The sequence below is a fragment of the Tamandua tetradactyla genome, chromosome 15 (assembly GCF_023851605.1).
Source record: "Tamandua tetradactyla isolate mTamTet1 chromosome 15, mTamTet1.pri, whole genome shotgun sequence".
In the NCBI taxonomy this organism is placed as follows: Eukaryota; Metazoa; Chordata; class Mammalia; order Pilosa; family Myrmecophagidae; genus Tamandua; species Tamandua tetradactyla.
Window position 1 is genome coordinate 5170727 of NC_135341.1, and position 17824 is coordinate 5188550.

Consider the following 17824-nt stretch of genomic DNA (forward strand, 5'->3'; position numbering starts at 1 on the left):
AAAAACATATTTCAGAAATGTCTAGTAATATGGACATCTAGAAAATTTTATTATATTTTCAAAACTGGCCCACAGTGACCACAAAGTGCTCCACCCAAGGTGACATTAAGGTTTCAAAATCCAGTGGCCATCCTTGAGTTGGTATTTTGCTGCACTCCTGGGGGCATTAAGTGTATGCTCCTTCTTGAACTTTTCTGCTCCCTTGGTGTCTGTTTTGTTACATTCTCCTAGCTGTCTTTCTGCCTCTTTGAGAACTCCTCATACAGTCTTCCCAGAAGGCTTTGCTTGGTCCCATGCATCCTTTGAATGCCACTCTTCCTCAGGGTTCCTTCCTATGGTCCGCAGATTGTGTTTTTATTCTACATAGCTGTCAGCACTTTTCTCAATACTAGGTACTCTTCTGGATGAGCTTGTTTATTCTATGGTTTCTTACATACTAGGGACATCTAGACCTCTGTCCTCTCTTCTGAACTCAGGCCCTTACTTCCAGCTTCCTAATGGACACTCACTTATTGAGCACTTATTCTCTATTAGGCAATGTTCTGGGTGTTAGTGTTACAGAACGGAACATGACACACACCAAGAGTCCAAGGTGGAAACGTACTTCAAAATGAAAGAGGGAGGCAGGAGAGGAGGTCAGAATGATGCAATGCGAGAAGGACTTGACTCATTTTTGCTATCTTTGAAGATGGAGGTAGGGAGCCATGGGCCAAGGAAGGCAGGTGGCCTCTCTCTCGAAGCTGGAAATATCTAATCTCCTCGATCTTTCTGAAGGAATGCAGCTCTGCTAACACCATGATTTCAGCCCACTGAGACCCACTTTGGATCTCTGACTTCTAAAACTGTAAGATATTAAATTTATATTGTTTAAGCCAAACATACACATGTACATACACACACATATACACACGCCAATTCAAATTCCTGTTGTCATGGAATTTAAATTCTGATTGGAGTGAAAAGTGGGAAAAGCAGAAAATGAATTAAAAAATGAATGTTTAATATGTTAAATGGTGATAAATACTGTGGAAAATAAGCAGGGAAAGAAGATGGGGAGTTGTCCAACTTAAAGTAGAGTGGTGAGAACTGAGAATAACACTTGAATAGGAATCTCCATTTGAATGTAACTTCCACTTGCAGATACCTCGAATTCAACATACTAATATTAACTTCTTTCTCCTCCCATCTCACACTTGCTCCTCCTATATTCACTATCTTGGAAATGGCACTGGCATCTACCTGCTTCTCAAGCTGGAATCCTGGGAGTCATTTTCCTTTATCCTTTAAAAAAAATCCTTCTACTTAAAATGTCATTATGTCTTTTAAATTTTACCTTTTAATAGCCCATGTATCTGTCTTATCTCCTCTACTCTCAGGAGACCAACATCATTCAAGTCCTTATGATTTCTGTCCTAGACTTCTGCCTGCAATTGGTCTCTTTGCCTCCCCAATCTTGTTTCATTTTGATGTTTCCCCACATTGCAGGCAGAGCAATCCTTTCGTAGCACACATATGACTGCACACCCTTGCATCAAATCCTTCAATTCTCTCCAGGGACTTCTAGTTAGAATCTAAACTCTACAGACGTAGAATACCAGGGCCTTCACAATCTATTGCTGGGAAGGAATACTGAAAATAAAGGCTAGCGATAGACATATGCTCTAGGATTATTGAAACACTTACAGCTTTGCTCTTGGGGCCCTGCATTGGTCTGGGAGCATACTGAAGGCTAGGTTTATGTTTGTTTATTTTCCCCCCTCTATTTCCAGTGCCCAGCAAAGGGTCCAGCAGGTGGTCAGCATCCAATAAATGCTTTGCTCATTGAATGAAACTGGAGTTGGCTAGTTGACAGAGTAACATTGCTGTTCTGAAACCCAGTCTGTGACGTGCTGGCTGTAGGTTTAGGTTCTTTCAAGAAACGTTCAGTGCCATATCTATACCTGGTTATTATCCTTTAGTTTGACATAACGTATTAGTTTAATATCTAAAAGGGAAGAGAGAAACTCTCAAGCATGACTAAGAAGTCTTTATTTACACAACATTAACTAGAGTAACATTTCACTCATTTCTTCAGCTTCAGTGAGAAGTAAAATATTTCGCCTAAGTGAATTTTCCAGACAACTAAACCCCTTTAAGCACCAAGTTAATTTTAAAAACTAACTACTGGGGGTGCAAGGGAAGTGTCTTTCTATGATATATTATATACTTGCCTGCCTTACTAATCTAAGTTCACTGAAGATAACCTTACCTTTTTAGAGCTATCATATAAATATAATAATTACCACATTTTGCCATTGAGATTCCTTTATAATACTGCTTTTACTTCTGGGTGACATGCTTTCAGAAGGACGTGGAAGGAAATAGACAGAACAGTGAGGGATGCCTAACAATGTCTTATGAAGAATATTAGAAGTAAGTGGGACATTTGGCCTAGAAACAAATTGAAAGAGGAAAAGAGTACATGAATTGAAGCAAACTGAAAGAAGACAAGAGTGCATGAGAGGACAAGGAAGAGGAATTTGATTTGTCAACATACTTCCATAAAATGAAATAAAAAACAATGAGTGGAGGTGGGGTGGTGCAAGGGTAGTTCTGTAGAATTCTCACCTACCATGCGGGAGACCCTGGTTCGATTTTTGGTCCATGTACTTCCTCAAAAAACAAGCAAAACAAACAAATGAAAAACAAACAAACAAAAATTCAACAAATGGTGTTGCAAAACTGCATGGAAAAAAATAATGAAATGTGACCCCACCATACAACATGCCAAAAAAATAAACCAAAATCTATGAGTAGAAGTTACAAGGGGATTGGCTATGAAGAAATACTCTCTTAGCATTCAGTTAAGTCCCCATGATTAGAAGTGAGTAGGGAAGAACGAGGGTCTAGTTACTGTGGGGATTCCTGCCCTGTGGGAATTTTTTGTTGGCATTTGTCCAGCAAGCATTCCCTCTGCCTCTGGTAATAGCACCTTGGACTTCCTCAAGGAAGCTCCTGGCCCATTCTCAGTCTATGTGGTTTCAGAGAGGGCGTCCCATGTGTCTCTTACGGTAATTATGTGACTCAAATCCTTCTCAAGCATGATTACATCCCCCTTGAGTGTGACTGGTTCAGAGAGACACATTGACCACGGCAGGCTTATTTGATTGATGAGAATCTATCCTGGAACTGTTATGAGAAGTTGGAAAAGAGTGAGCACGGGGTTGCTTGGGCTTTGCACTAGGCCTTCCTGTTTTATATGTCTGAGATTGCCTATGCTTAGATTGCTGGATAAAAGTACAAGAAAAAAATAAAAGTTTTATGTACATGTATTTGCTGCCTATACAAAAACTATTTAATAAGCTACAAGACAGTTTAGGTTTTTCATCTTTCACTTAGATGCTTATTTGAGTATAAATAAGGCTAGTGTGACTACGCTTTAAATTTCTAACAGAAATGGAAACCAAAATACAATTATTTATACATATTTAGAAAAGGTTAATATAACATCAAACCAGTATTTCTCATCTATATACACCAATATTACTACTATATTATCAATAATTAAATAAGTTAAAAATTAAAAAATGTTTTCAATGTTACTTCCTATAGTTTTACTGTAAACTCATTTGTAGGTAGTTGATTAATTAAAACTGGAATTAATATGACTTAACAGAGTCTGTCAAAGTCTTTCAAGGTGTACAAATCCAGGGAAATCATTAATAAAAAGTGGTGCATGTTCATGAAGTTTTGTTTCATAGTATTTTATACCAATGTCTTCTACTTAAAAGATTAGTACATTTTTTAGTCAAAGGATAAAGACTTGTCTTTCTGTTTTTAATTAAAAAAATTTATTTTGCAAACAAACACTTTCTTTTCCCTCAAGCCATCTTTTCACTTGTTGTTTGTTCTTGAGACCCGCTCCCAACCCTATCTCAAAAGAGAGTTTAGGTTAACAAGGTAGTACATTAGAAACTACCACTCAGCAATGGGTTGTACTCACAGAATTTTATCTTTTGTGTCTCTACCAGGTCATTTTTTTCCTAAAACAGTGTTTCTAAAAATTTTCATTCACTGCTTACTCTTGCTCACTCATTCACTTAAATTTTCGTTCTTCTTTACAGAAAAAAGGAGAAAAGAGAAAAATGGCAGAATTTCTTCTCTGCTACTATGGAAACAATAGTAATATCTTTCCTATTTACCCCCTTTTTAGAAATTATAAGAAGTTCAGTTGAGCTATTGCTTTTCTCAGAAGTTAAAATCCAGCGGCCCGTGGAGAACACTGACTAATGGATAGATTTTACGGGGCCTATATTATACTAGAATTAAAAAAAAAATGTTTCGGGCATTTAAATACCAAGAGAATTTGCATAAAAGTCCAGATTTCTAATTTTTCTTGAAAAGTGAGAAAATCAGGAGGCACCGGATGTGCATTTCTATATGGCAGCCGTATAACAGACTTTAGAAGAGAGGTCTTCATTGGCTGGGGCATACACTAAAGCCCTACCCCCTTTTATACCACTCCTGGCCTCCTGTTGAATACACTTACACTGCTAAAATTTGTCTCTCTGCCTAATACAAGCTGAGTGAAGTTGAAGGGAGGAGTGGAGATGTGAGAACACAGCACCCATGTGGAGAATAAAGTGCTAATATCGATAGTTTGGGGAATGCCTGGTGACACTGGAGGTGGGGCTGATAAAAAGTGGGAAGCAGGGTAATGATGGGGAGATTCCTCAGTTTAAATATATCTTTACTGCCAAAGAAATGTTGACGCAACATTTAAACTCTACTAATTAGATTGGGACTAGAAAGAAGAAAACCGGATAAAGACAAGCATTGTAGTAAGTCAAGTGGTAGAAATAATCAACCAAATTAACTTATCAAAAAGAATTCTTGAGACTGATACACTATTTTCCAAAAGGTAGTTAAATCACCTTGTAACAGTAGGTCATCTAAAGCAGTGGTTGACAGTCCTTACACTGTTCATAAACACCAGGCTGCCTTTCTTTTCCTAGGCACATAGTCAGATCACAGGCCGCTGCTGTGAATTTGAGCATGGCCACCTGACTTGTTTAGACCCACGGAACCTGACTGAAAGTGAAGTAAGCCCCCACTGGGCAGCTTTAAGAGCCAGTGTGCATGTTGGGCAGCACTCTTTTCCTTCTGCCATGGCAGTGTTTCAGAGAAGGCTGCTCCAACAGCCTGGGCTCCAGTGGGAGAAAAATGACAGTTTGTAGCACTTGCTCTACATGCTTACCAGTGTTACATGACCCCTGACGGGCATGCAGTGTAAAGGAGAAATAGCTTTTTGCTGTTTCAAGCCACTGAGTTCTGCAGGTTGCTATTCATAGAGTAGCACAATTTAGCTTATCCTGATTGATCGACAATGATACTCTAACTTCAATCATTCATGGTTTTTTACATGTCTATTACTCATATAATTATTTACTTAATATTTTAATTCAAATTACATTTAAATTAAATTTCCATGTAGACTTTTCTAAGTAATGCATGTGGTATGTACAGGTTACATTCTAATTATATATAATATGCATCAAAGTAAATATATAATTATTAAAAGTAATGTTATAAACCACATTTTGGGAAACACTGAGCTACAACAGGGAATGAACTTGATGTTTAAGGCTGCAAAATAAGAAATTGTGCTCTCGTCCTCCAGGTTTGGCTCCAGATTTGAATGTCATGCCAATATTCAGTAACCAATAATGTTTTCTTGATATGTCAGAAACCAGAAAGGAATGTGTATTATGAATTTAACACATGTGAATATACTATTTATAAACCATATCAGGTTTGTTTGCAAAAATGATTAATAAGGACAACATCATCAGGGCAATGATCTAATTTGCACATGCAAATCCAAGGAGTACAGGTGTAAATGATAAATGCACACGCAATTTAAAAAGGTTTCTCTATTGCATCCTTGAGTACTTGACCTTTAGCATCAATTAAAAATCATTATGTATACAGCTGGTAAATGCTATCTAATGGGTGATAAACATAGAGTCCTGTATAGTTGTCATTTTCCAACAAATTGAATAGATTACAGAAAGGGGTGGGGGATGTTTTACGGAGGTGACAGCCAAGAAAGATCTTTGAGATGCCTACTATTTGGTGCAATTGGATGTAAAACCCCAAACAACCCATATATATTGTAGACACAACATGCATTCTAAATGTAATGCATCTATAATAGGAAACACATTATAGAGTTTGGGTAGAAGAAGAATAGAACGTGTTGTTTCCAAAAGACACAATTGAAATAAAAACCATGCTATATGTAGTATGACTTATGGAATTAGAGATATCTAGCCTTAAAAAGGATAGATTAAGAGGTGATATAAAAACCATTGCCAAATACTTGAAAGGTTGTCATAGCAAAGAAGAACTGGACTAATTTGGGTATGCAAATAGGAGGTAGGATGGAGAAAAGTAGGAAAATTTACAAGGAAATTTTAGATTTAAATTAAGGAAGATATATCTAACAGTTCACCTTTGGCAGCTCTGCCAGTTTTCAACAGGGATCATACAATCTATCTTTGCAGGAAGGGCCTTGTAGAAACCAAGTATTGAGAAGGATTATAAAGATCAATTTATTTACCACCCCCCTCCAAAGCTTCAGTTCGTTGATTAACATTCCCTCCCAGTGGTCATTTAATCCACAAACAGAAGACAGTAAATTCTTCCCTCTAGAACTATTCATAGAAGGCCAACCAATTATCACAGGCTAGCCAAATACTAAAAATATTTCAAGATATTACCTTTCATTTTCTCTTAATGTGTCTCTTCCTTTCTTCCAGGTATAGGTAGGCTTTGGGGAAGCTTTTGGCTTACATTCAATGACAACTTCACCTCCCACTTTGACAAGGGTTACCTTTTTTAAGAGGGTTCTTGAAAAATCTGGACCCACAGCTGAAAGAAAATATAGAAAATAAAATGATTATCATGTAAGGAAAAAAAAGCTCCATTTGATCACTCTTTGACCTTTTTTTCTTTCTGTAATGCACTTACTGTGAATGTGGACATTCAGAGGGAAGGGACTAAATTTCTTCTAAAGTAAAGTGAGTGACACTAACTTTTGATGGAGTCTTTAAAAATTGAGTTGTAACTTGCAGGTGGTAAAATACACCAGTTGTAAGTATACAGCATGGTAAATGTGGCATGTTTACTCCCATGTAGCTACCACCAAGATCAAGATATATAACATTTCCACCGCCCCATTTAAGATGTCTTTTTTAAAAGTTCTTGTTTCAGTGAAGAAAAAAATTACAAAATTCAGAGAAAGATAAGGAAAAGACAAAACAAGAAAATCATAAGGCATTTTTCTGACTGTGTAGGATAAAGCATTGCCTCTTTGAGGTATAATAGTCACTGCTTCTGCTCTGTTCCCATAGCACTCTGCACACAACTCCAAAACAAATTATGCCTTTCTGGAATATATCTCTATTCTTCAGAGTCAATGAGAGTTAATGGAATGAACATGTTCCAAGGTCTGTTGTGAGAAGTGATTTGGAATGGATGGATTCATCTCTTGGAATCTTAATTTTATCATATTTAAAATCTCTGACTCCCTTCAGTTTGACCTGATGGGACCTAAGATTTTGAACCATGTTGAATGTGGAATTAAAATACAAACTATAAATTACTTAATTGAGGAGGAGGTGTGACTGAGGTGTGTTGGTTTGAAAGGATGTATGGACCCTAGAAAAGCCATGTTTTAATCAAAATCCCATTTCATAAAGGTAGAATAATCCCTATTCAATACTGTATGTTTGAAACTGTAATCAGATCATCTCCCTGGATGATGTTAAGAGTGGTTGTTAAACTGGATTAGGTGATGAAATGTCTCCACCCATTTGGGTGGGTCTTGATTGGTTTACTGGAGTTTGTAAAAGAGGAAACATTTTGGAGAATGGGAGATTCAGAGACAGCAGAGAAGAACGACATAGCCACGAGAAGCAGAGAGCCCACAAGCCAGTGACCTTTGGAAATGAAGAAGGAAAACACCTCCAGGGAGCTTCATGAAACAGGAAGCCAGGAGAGAAAGTTAGTAGTTGATGCCTTGCTTGCCATGTGTCCTTCCAGCTGAGAGAGAAACTGTGACTGTGTTTGCTATGTGCCTTCTCCTTTGAGAGAGAAACCCTGAACTTTGTCAGCCTTCTTGAACCAAAGTATCATTCCCTGGATACCTTTGATTGGACATTTCTATAGACTTGCTTTAACTGGGACATTATCTTGGCCTTAGAACTGTAAACTAGCAACTTATTAAATTCCCCTTTTTAAAAGCCATTCTGTTTCTGATATACTGCATTCCGGCAGCTAGCAAACTAGGACAGAGGGCAAGTTCTTAATATCCAAACTACATGCTAATGACTTTAAAAAATAAAAAAGCTTCAGTAGAGGCAAGTTAAATCTTTATGAAGTGTGAAAATATTGTGGAAATATTTTCAGTAATCGTCTAGAAAGAAATAAAGACGGAAAGGTTACTTTTTAATAGGGTAGTGCAATGTTCACACAGGGCTGGCTTTACCACATGAAGATGGAACTAAACAATGAATCTATTTAGGCAATTAATACCTCGGTCTGTGTACCTTCAACTCATGAGGGAAGTCCATAATTCAGAGAGTAATTCTATAAGGATCAGTATAATTAATAAGTATAGTGCATATACAAATGTTTCTGACATGGTAACATGATGAGTTCTATTATGATCTGCAAAATCATAGAATAAAAATTACAGAATGTATGAAAAATATAGAGTCAGGGCAGACCTACACAACATTTATATAACCAGAACACTAAACAAAACAATAGCAATTCTAGTAGATGTATTAACATGAATTATAACACCAAGTTAAATTTCTGATAAATACTAAATACTAAAAAAAAATACAGGACTTCACTGTGTGTATGTACATGCATGAAGTACGTACTCGATAGAAGGGGGAAGAAAGAAGAGTTGAGACTGCTAATCAAGTGAACAAGTGCAAAATGCAGAAAGATTGAGCAGAGCTATATAGCAAGCACTGCTGTGTTAGAGCACATGGCCAAACTGATTCAAGAGGAAGATGTGGGATGAATGAGAGTTGTGTGCAGTATGCTTGTTTTCCTTGGCCAGCTATGTTCATCTATGCCCGTGTGCTTCGTGTTTGGTTGCTGCTACTTAGAGAAATACATGAATTTATCCAACATCTATGTTATAATGGCATTTACCAATCTTATGCACATAAGCCAATTTGAGCCACAGAAATGTGCTCAAATGTGCAGAACAGACTCATTCTCATCTTAGGTAAGCCCTCAAATTGATGCTTTGATGCAAAACAAAAGTATTGTAGTAGTTTTATAAAGTGAATTTTATGAAATAGAGTTACAAACCTGTATCATAAAATTTCCTTCTTAAAACTATATCTTTCTACCAACGTATGTTTTATCACTTTAGGCAGATATTTTTCATCCATTCAGGAGGAATTCTTTAGCTGCATTTGAAATGAGTTTGTATAAATCAAACTGTGCACAACACATGGGTTTATTTGTCAAAAACTAGATATTGCCTTTACTGGATTTGAAATAGCAGTTTCAAAGGCATTTTTAATGTACTATTTATGCACATAGTACCTTTTAGATATCCAAGAGATAATACTGGCTTTGAATATCTTTCACTAATCAAAATGGAATTATAAATTCAAATCTCTTTCCTTTGTTTACTCAAAGCACAGTATATTTAATTTGCCTCTGGTGTCATCTAACTCTGCAAATCTGGCAGTTGCCTCAATAAGCAGCAGTGCTTTTAAGGGGAAAATTCTAGACCTCCACCATTCTTTGAATACTTGACCCATTAATGGGTTAATTCTTAACACTTTGCTATTTTGTGACCCTCTTTTACATCTGGGATGCTCTGGAGCTTAGGGAATGGTGCTCTATCCTACCTGTACCTTATATTTATTTTGATTCCCAGACATTTGCCCAGGAGAGACAATGAGATTTGAGCAAAAGAGATCTGTTCAATTTGAAATTCACAGAAAATGAGGTTTTAAAAGTTAATGGTAAGGTCCCCAAAAGGCATTATTAAAACCTAATCTTTACTGGCACTTAAAAAAACAGTACGTACTCATGGTGAAATTTCAGTGGTTTCCTAATAGTTCAGAAAAGATGAGACCATTATCAAATTTCCTACTTGACATGGTGACTAACTCAGATTCATGGAGATGCTCATCTGCTAAATCTAATATTAGCCTTGTCCACTACCAGAGGGCACGGCTCCCTCACTATTGGAATTACTGATGCTTTAGGACCTCTGCCATGTAAGAAATGCAACTCCTTATTGCTCATTGTGCTGGTTTGCAATTGCTACGTATTCCAGAAAAGCCATGTTTTAAAAATCTTAATCCAATCTTATGGGGGAAGATTTATTGTAGGGTGAGAACTTTGATTAGATAGCTTTCAAAGTAATGCAACCTATCTGTTTGTGGGTGGGACATTTTTGATTAGATGGAAACGTGACCCTGTCCATTCAAGGGGGTCGGGGGGTAAATCCTTTTACTGGAGCCCTGTATGAAGAGAATAAAAAGCAGAAAACAGAAAGAGAGCAGAGAGCAGAAAGTCAAGACAGAGAGCGAGAGAGATGAAACCAAGAGAGATGTTTGGAGATGAAGCGCTAAGAGAGGAAACCCAGAGTCTGCCCTGGAGAGCCTAAGTAAGGAACTATAGATGCTTAGAGTGAAAGCCACTGGAGTCAGTAGCTGAGAGAGCCGTTTGATACCAGAAGTCAGGAGAGAAGGACATCAAAATGTTGCCCTGCGCCTTCCCTTGTGATAAAGAAACGCTGGACATGATCAGCCTTTCTTGAGTGATGGTATCCTCTTGTTGATGCCTCAATTAGGACATTTTCCTGGCCTTAGAACTGGTTAAACTTTTAACCTAATAAATCCCGTTTGTAAAAGCCAATCCATTTTGGGTATATTGCATTTCAGCAGCTTTAGCAAACCAAAACACTCATCAATGATCTTTACTACATAAACATTACATTATCTATGAGAAGCATCTGGATGAGAGAAGCCATCTATGCAGTTCTCAAATGTTTGCTTTTACTTAATTAAATGACAGGCAGTCACGTGTCAACGGTATTTTAAGTGGCTAACACAGAACCCTTGAAAGCAAAAGTTCTGTGCCTTAGTATCATTTCTCGAGACAGAGAACAGGAATGATAACTCCTTAACCAGGTATGCAGCTGCAGTCCCATTTGGGAAATATCTGGCTGTGATATTTCCATTTATTATTGAAGGGGGAAGGATAATTATAAGTGCCAGTTCTATTCACAGTTGGTCTGCAGACATACCACTGGGAACATTGACGGAGACTATTAAGGTTGGCCCCTTTAGAAGTTCAGGATCTCATATTATTTTAACCTTTATCTATTATCTTTAACTATAAACTCATCATTCCATAAAAATAAACCTAGAGTGAATGCACTCACTCAAACTTTTCCATCACTGAAGAGATAATGCTAGCAGCAGATAACAAAACCCCAAATTTATCCTGACCTGATGGGTAGATCAGATATCCAGAAGATTGGCTACAACACAACAAAAATACATTCTTTCAATGTCTATTTTTCCTGAATGACTTATCAGGAATCAGCCCTCTCTGATCAGAGCTGATATTCACAAGACGACTCTCAAAATAATCTGTAGCAGATATTTCTATTCTAATATCAGCATGATGTATCCCTTCCAGCATCTCTATATCCTAGCCCTGCTTGTTTTGGTTTAATTCACCAAATGCCCTGCTTCCATGGGGCTGTGATAACCTCCCATCATGGTAGCTCTAATGTTTGTAGGCTCCTATTCCTTTAGACAACTTATTATAAAACAGAAATAATATTTATAGACAGAAGATTGTTGTGAAGACTAAATAATACATATATTGCATACATAAAGTACTTAGCACAGCACTGATTCTGTAAGCACTTCCGATCTGCCCTCCTACTGTTTTTCCACTATTGCCAGCACCGCCACTACCATTATTAGGGGCTTTTATACTAAAAAAAAAATAAAGTGAGGGAATTACGTTTTTTTTCTTAAAAACAACTTCTATTTTGAAAATGATACAGATTCATAGGAAATTTGCAAAGACAGTTCAGGGCCTCATATTCCTCACCACATTTCCCCCAGTGGTTTTATCTTCTATAACTATAGTACACCATCCAAACAAGGAAATTGGTATTGATACAAGTGTGTGTATAGGCCCCCCCCCCCCCCCCCCCCCCCCCCCCCCCCCCTTTTTTTACTTCATCTTTATCGCATGTGTAGGTTGGTATAACTACCACTGAAGTCAGGATACAGGAATAGCCCTTCTGCCACCCTTTTGCAGCCACACCCACCGTTTCACTGGTCACACCCACTACTCTCTTTAACTCCTGGAAACCACTGATACGTTTTCCACCTCTTTAAATACGGGATCATAAGGTATGTGGCCTTTGGGAACTGGCCTTTTTTCAGTTAGCATAATGGTCTCGAGAGCCATCCAAGTTATTGTATATATCGAATGCTTGTATCATTTTATTGCTGAGTAGTATTTCCCGGTATGAATGAGAAATATATCTTTATGTTAGCATTTCAGGCATTACAACTGAGAAATACTTCTGGGCACAGAAATGATTTCAGGATTTTCATTCTATTCTTTGCCAGTGAGTATAAACAGGCATGGACTTTATTCTTTTTATGAAAGGACTGAAAAAACAAAAATTAATTTTGTAAACATGAAACTTTTTTCCTATTCTCAGAAAAACTTTTTACAGCCATTTTAAGAAAATTTCTTTTACAATAATTAACATGTTTATTAAAATTATTCACATATAATTCTTTAAATATGGCTTGTGCTGCCAAACCCTAGTTAACTTTCTTTGAGCTATTCTCGAATCTATGATCACATTGACCTCACATCAGTCCAAATTAGAGACATTTCATTTTATTTGGCACAGTGCCCCCAACCCTCATACAAATTCAAGTCCCTGGTAAAGCAATTAGGGTATGTTATTGCAATGCCATATTTGGCAATTAGTACCTTTGTTATGAGGTAGAAATGTTTGCTAATATGAAAAGAGGAGAGTCACTAGACTGTGATAATGAGAATCCCAAAATCTCAGTGCTTACCTAGCTCTTATATTAACTATTATTAGACCATCAGTGCCTTGAAAGTAACACTGATCTGTAAATCCCTTGGACCTAGCACAGTGTTTGGCCCAAAGTAAATGTCTAATCAATATTTGTTGAATGAATGTACATTGAAGGGGAGAACCCCGGAAGTCAGTTCAGAATAGGAAATCTCCTTCTCGTGATGCTTTGCCGTCTTTCCCTCCAAGTGGGGTTATAACTGGCTTCTTAACTCTGTGGCATGTATACCGTACACTCTACCCTCTCTGGAGTTGGGGATCTCAGCCTAATGAAGCAGAGTTACCCTAGAAAAACAGTCTGGGGCATTCATACTCATAAACACCCTGTCCTGCTATGATGGTAAATGTTCAACTGGCACTCCAAACAAAACAAAGCAAACAAGACACTTAAGACTGTGCTTCAATAAGGCAGCAAAAAACAGTTGTTCAAGAAAAAAGAACACATATTTTGACTTTGTACTATGGTCATTTTCATCCATACTCAAAGGGCTTTTTAAAAGGAACCTGCCTAATACCAAGTATAGATGAATTCCTTCAGTATTCTGGAAGCGTTATTGTCTGCTCAAGTTGGAAATGTACAAAGTTGTAATGTTATTGGTGCAGATGCTCTATTTTCGGTGGAAATTACCTCAAAGGACTGATAGAGCCTCTTGCGAGTACTAGGTTCATGTACTCCTGGATACTGTCAGAACAACGGGAGTAGATTAATAGACTAAACACTTAGTTATACCAACAGACCAGTCATCAAGAGGACTGAAATTCTGATACATGCCACAACATGGATAAACCTTTGAAACATTATGCTGAATGAAAGAAACCAGACACAAAAGGATAAATATTGCATGATTTCATTTACATGAAATACATAAATCAGCAAATTCATAGAGACAGAAAGTAGATTAGAGTTTATCAGGGGCTGGAAGGAGGAGAAAATGGGGAGTGATTGCTAAATGGGTACCGAGTTTCTATTTGGGTTGAAGAAAAAATTTTGTATATGATAGTAATGACAGTTTTAACACAGTGAGAATGTAATTAATGCCACTGAGTTGTACTTGAAAAACGACTAAAATGGGAAAGTTCATGTTACATATTTTACCAAAATGCAATTTTAAGAAAAGCTGGGGGAGCAGAAGAGGCAGGACCTGGCCTGTATGTTGAAGTACGGAAAGGATTCAGAAAAGCAGGCAGAAGAGATAAATCCAGGACAGCAAAGGCTCCATAGGAGGAATGTGCTAGGGTCTGAAGGTCATGGCTAGAAAACCAGTCTGAGAAGAGCAGAGAGTTCACGTAGGACGTGGTTAGAAAAATGTTTTATTCATGTTTAAGGAGGACCAAATTGGCCCAGATTTTTTTTTTTTTTTTTTTTTTTTTTTTTTTTACCCTATCTGGTTTTTGAGAGGGGAGTAAAAAGTTTAAGTGATGCTGGTAAGGACGTGCCCAATGGACCTGGATGGGGTGAGATCACATCAGAAATGATAAAGCTTGGTTGCGATGTTGATAGTATGGAAATGGGAGTTGCTATTAGTTGTCGGTATGGATACTAGCTAAAAAGAGCAAAAACCTTTATATTGCTAGAAACACTTTTAAGTGTACAAAAGGCTTTCATATGTGAGCTTTTTAAATCTTCACAAAAAAAGAAGTAGCAACATCTTCATTTCAGAGGCAAAAAAGGCTCAGGAACTTGTTAAAGATCTCAAATCTGAATATAAGTCTTTTGACTCAAGTCCAGTAATTGGTCCACAGCTTCCCTCTTATGATGCTTTCAGATAAAGCTCCTGCCTCATGGTTATATTTGGGTATGAAAGGTATTTGTCCTTCTCTGTATGCTGATCACACTCAACACATTTGATTATTTTGTAATGTGGCTCAAGAAGGCAGTTGAAAAATCAGTCTTAGACGTAGATGGGCATTTGTGAAGAAATAACTTTTGGTCTAGACTTAATGCTTTTCAGATTTGGAAACCAATCATCTGGGTAAATGCCAAATTAACCAGATAATTGCTCAAGCCTACACCTCATTTTAATCAAACTATCAGTTATTTGATGGCATTTGAGTGCCCTGCCAGGGTCAAATGTCCTCAGCCAAGTAAGCCAGGCAAATCCTCATGATACTGAACCATGAGACAGAATTTTTTCAGAGCAGAAGCTGCTTCTGCTCCATTAGACAGTCCTGACAAAATCAAATTATATTCAACAAACCATTAGGCAGATACCCATTACTTTTAGGTACATAGCTCATCCCATTTCCAAACCAATGATACTCTGTAGCAAACCACTTTTACTACCCAACTGGATTATGATCCAGTTAAACTGGACAAAGCAATCAAAAATCTTGGCCTAGTCACAGGTACCTGTCCTATGTAGAGAATTCTGTTAGTACACCCACTCAGATTCCCTCTTTTGGCCCCAACTGCCATGAGTGCCACTAGTGTTGATGGCTTACTACTTACAGCTGCTCTCTTCTCTGACCTTACATGGTTATGCCCATCTCCCCAATCTCTACAGCTACTACCCCACAGGGTGGTTTAAGCAATGGATACAGGGCAGCCTCCTTACCTCAAGGTGAGAATAGCTCTGAGGTGCAATTTATACTCCAGAATTCCCTCTCCAGGATAAGACCTAAGCAAGACTCTACCTGAGAGCTTGACCTTGCTCAGCTCCTTTCCCCTTCCTTTCCTGCTTTCTCTTTCAGGGAGAATACCCTTCTTGAATCACAAGTACCTGAATCCTTGTCTTTGGCTCTGTTTTTGGGAAACCTGATCTCAGATAATCTCTACCTTTATCCTGTGGTTAAGTTTCATGACATATGCATTCTGTATGAAGCATCATAGAAATTTTCAGGTTTGGTAATTCAATCAGCAGTTCTAGTCATCAATATGTTAATTTCTCTAACTAGATACAAATAATAAGCATGAATAGAAATACTTGCATTAGTAAAGTTATATATTTTTTGCCCATAAATTAGCATATATTTTGCCAGATAACTAATCTATATTTTATATGATTTATAGGAGATTCAAGATTGCCTGTGGTTACCAGACTCTATTCACTCCATATCCAGCAAACTTTCATGCATGGGAGGGAAGGCATGGGATTAGGTTTATCACCAAGAGAACACCCAGGGAGGTTGGTTCCTAGTAGTTACACCACAAAAGTAAACCTCATCCACGATAGAGGTTAATATAGGAGGGAAGGTCTGGGAATAGTAGCCTTTGGGAATAATAAACTTTCAATTCTAATAGGTTGGTCACAAACAGGGATGTTTCTATTTGACGCACTCATGACCGGCCCTGCTCTAATATACTGACCTCAAGGTAAAAGTCTCTCAACGGAATTCACTCATACAGTGAGTAAATCACCCAGCACCTAGGTTAATTATTTAGCAGTTTTAGTCCATTAAATATAGATATGTTGCATACACATTAAATACCCAGACAGAACACATAAAATAAGAGCAAGGGAAAAGCTTATTAAACATGTGCTTCCTCACCATCTCTTATTCATGACTTCAGTGTTATTGCCTAGCTTTAAAGGGAATCTCCTCTATAACATTCGAGGATCCTGATATGTGATCAATAACAAGGACATACACACCATTTTTTCCTTCCTTATAGCAAAGTATCTTGTTTTCACTTTGTTTCTTTGTCCAATTAAACTCTACCATGATTCTGACTTACACAGGTAATAAAAAATAAGTTTGTTGGCCCACATAAGTCAAATTAATACTGCCTGACAAGAAACAAATGACTTGTGGAATACATTCATATTGTATCTTACATAAGTTAACCAATATTAATTTGTTTATTTTTAAATAGTCAGATATCTTCTCCCTTATTCACTTAAGATGGACTCTAGGGATTTACTCACTTAACACTTAACTGTCTTTCAATTCATTTGGGTTAAATATTAACATGATTTCTTTGGAAGGGAAAGTGGAATAGTAAGGAGGGAAATTCTAGGTTTGTCATTCAAGGTTCTCTAAAACTGGTGCTTAACTAATTTTTCCATCATTCACTTATAAGTTCAGACTCTGCCTGTACATGCTTTATGCATTCAAATAAAAATTTCTGAAAAAAAAAAGAATTCTCTATGTATTGGAAACTATTCTTTGTATTTCTTAATTTTGAGCCTTTGTTCAGCCATTTTACTCTGCTCTGGAATATTCTTGGTCCTCTTTTCTGTCTTTCCAAATCTAAGTTATTATTCAAGGCTCACCTGACCAGCTCAGTCCATTAGTCAAACTCCCTTTCCAGAATTCCTGGAAACCTTACTTTTTTTTTTTGGGTTGCATGGTCCAGGAATTGAACCCAGGTCTCCTGCAAAAATTTTACTATTTTTACCACTTGTTTGGCCCATATTGTTATTGATATGCTCTAATGGTAAACATGGGTTGGGATCAGAGCAGTTAAGTAACTTTTCAGGCATTTTCCTCTTATTTTCACTGATTTTTCTCGCTATCTTTAAGCGATTTAAGACAGTTACTTTAAAGACTTAGATGAAGAATTCAGTTGATTTTAGACAGTTGGAAAAAAATGGAAAATATTTGAAATAAACCTCTGAATTTGATATTAGACAGTTCCACTTGGAAAATATCTGAAATAAACCTCTGAGCAGTGATTCCAACTCATAGGATAGGAACCCTGGGGTTGGGAGG

At 37.3% G+C, this 17824-nt stretch overlaps 1 protein-coding gene across 1 annotated transcript in view; it reads right to left on the bottom strand.

The window, feature by feature from the left end:
- The window catches only part of CNTN4 (contactin 4), an 831113-nt gene that overhangs the window by 155670 nt on the left and 657619 nt on the right, over nt 1-17824 (bottom strand). Inside the window, exon 12 of the mRNA XM_077130352.1 lies at nt 6762-6912. Within this exon, the coding sequence (XP_076986467.1) occupies nt 6762-6912 (151 nt within the window). The remainder of the gene's footprint in view (nt 1-6761; nt 6913-17824) is intronic.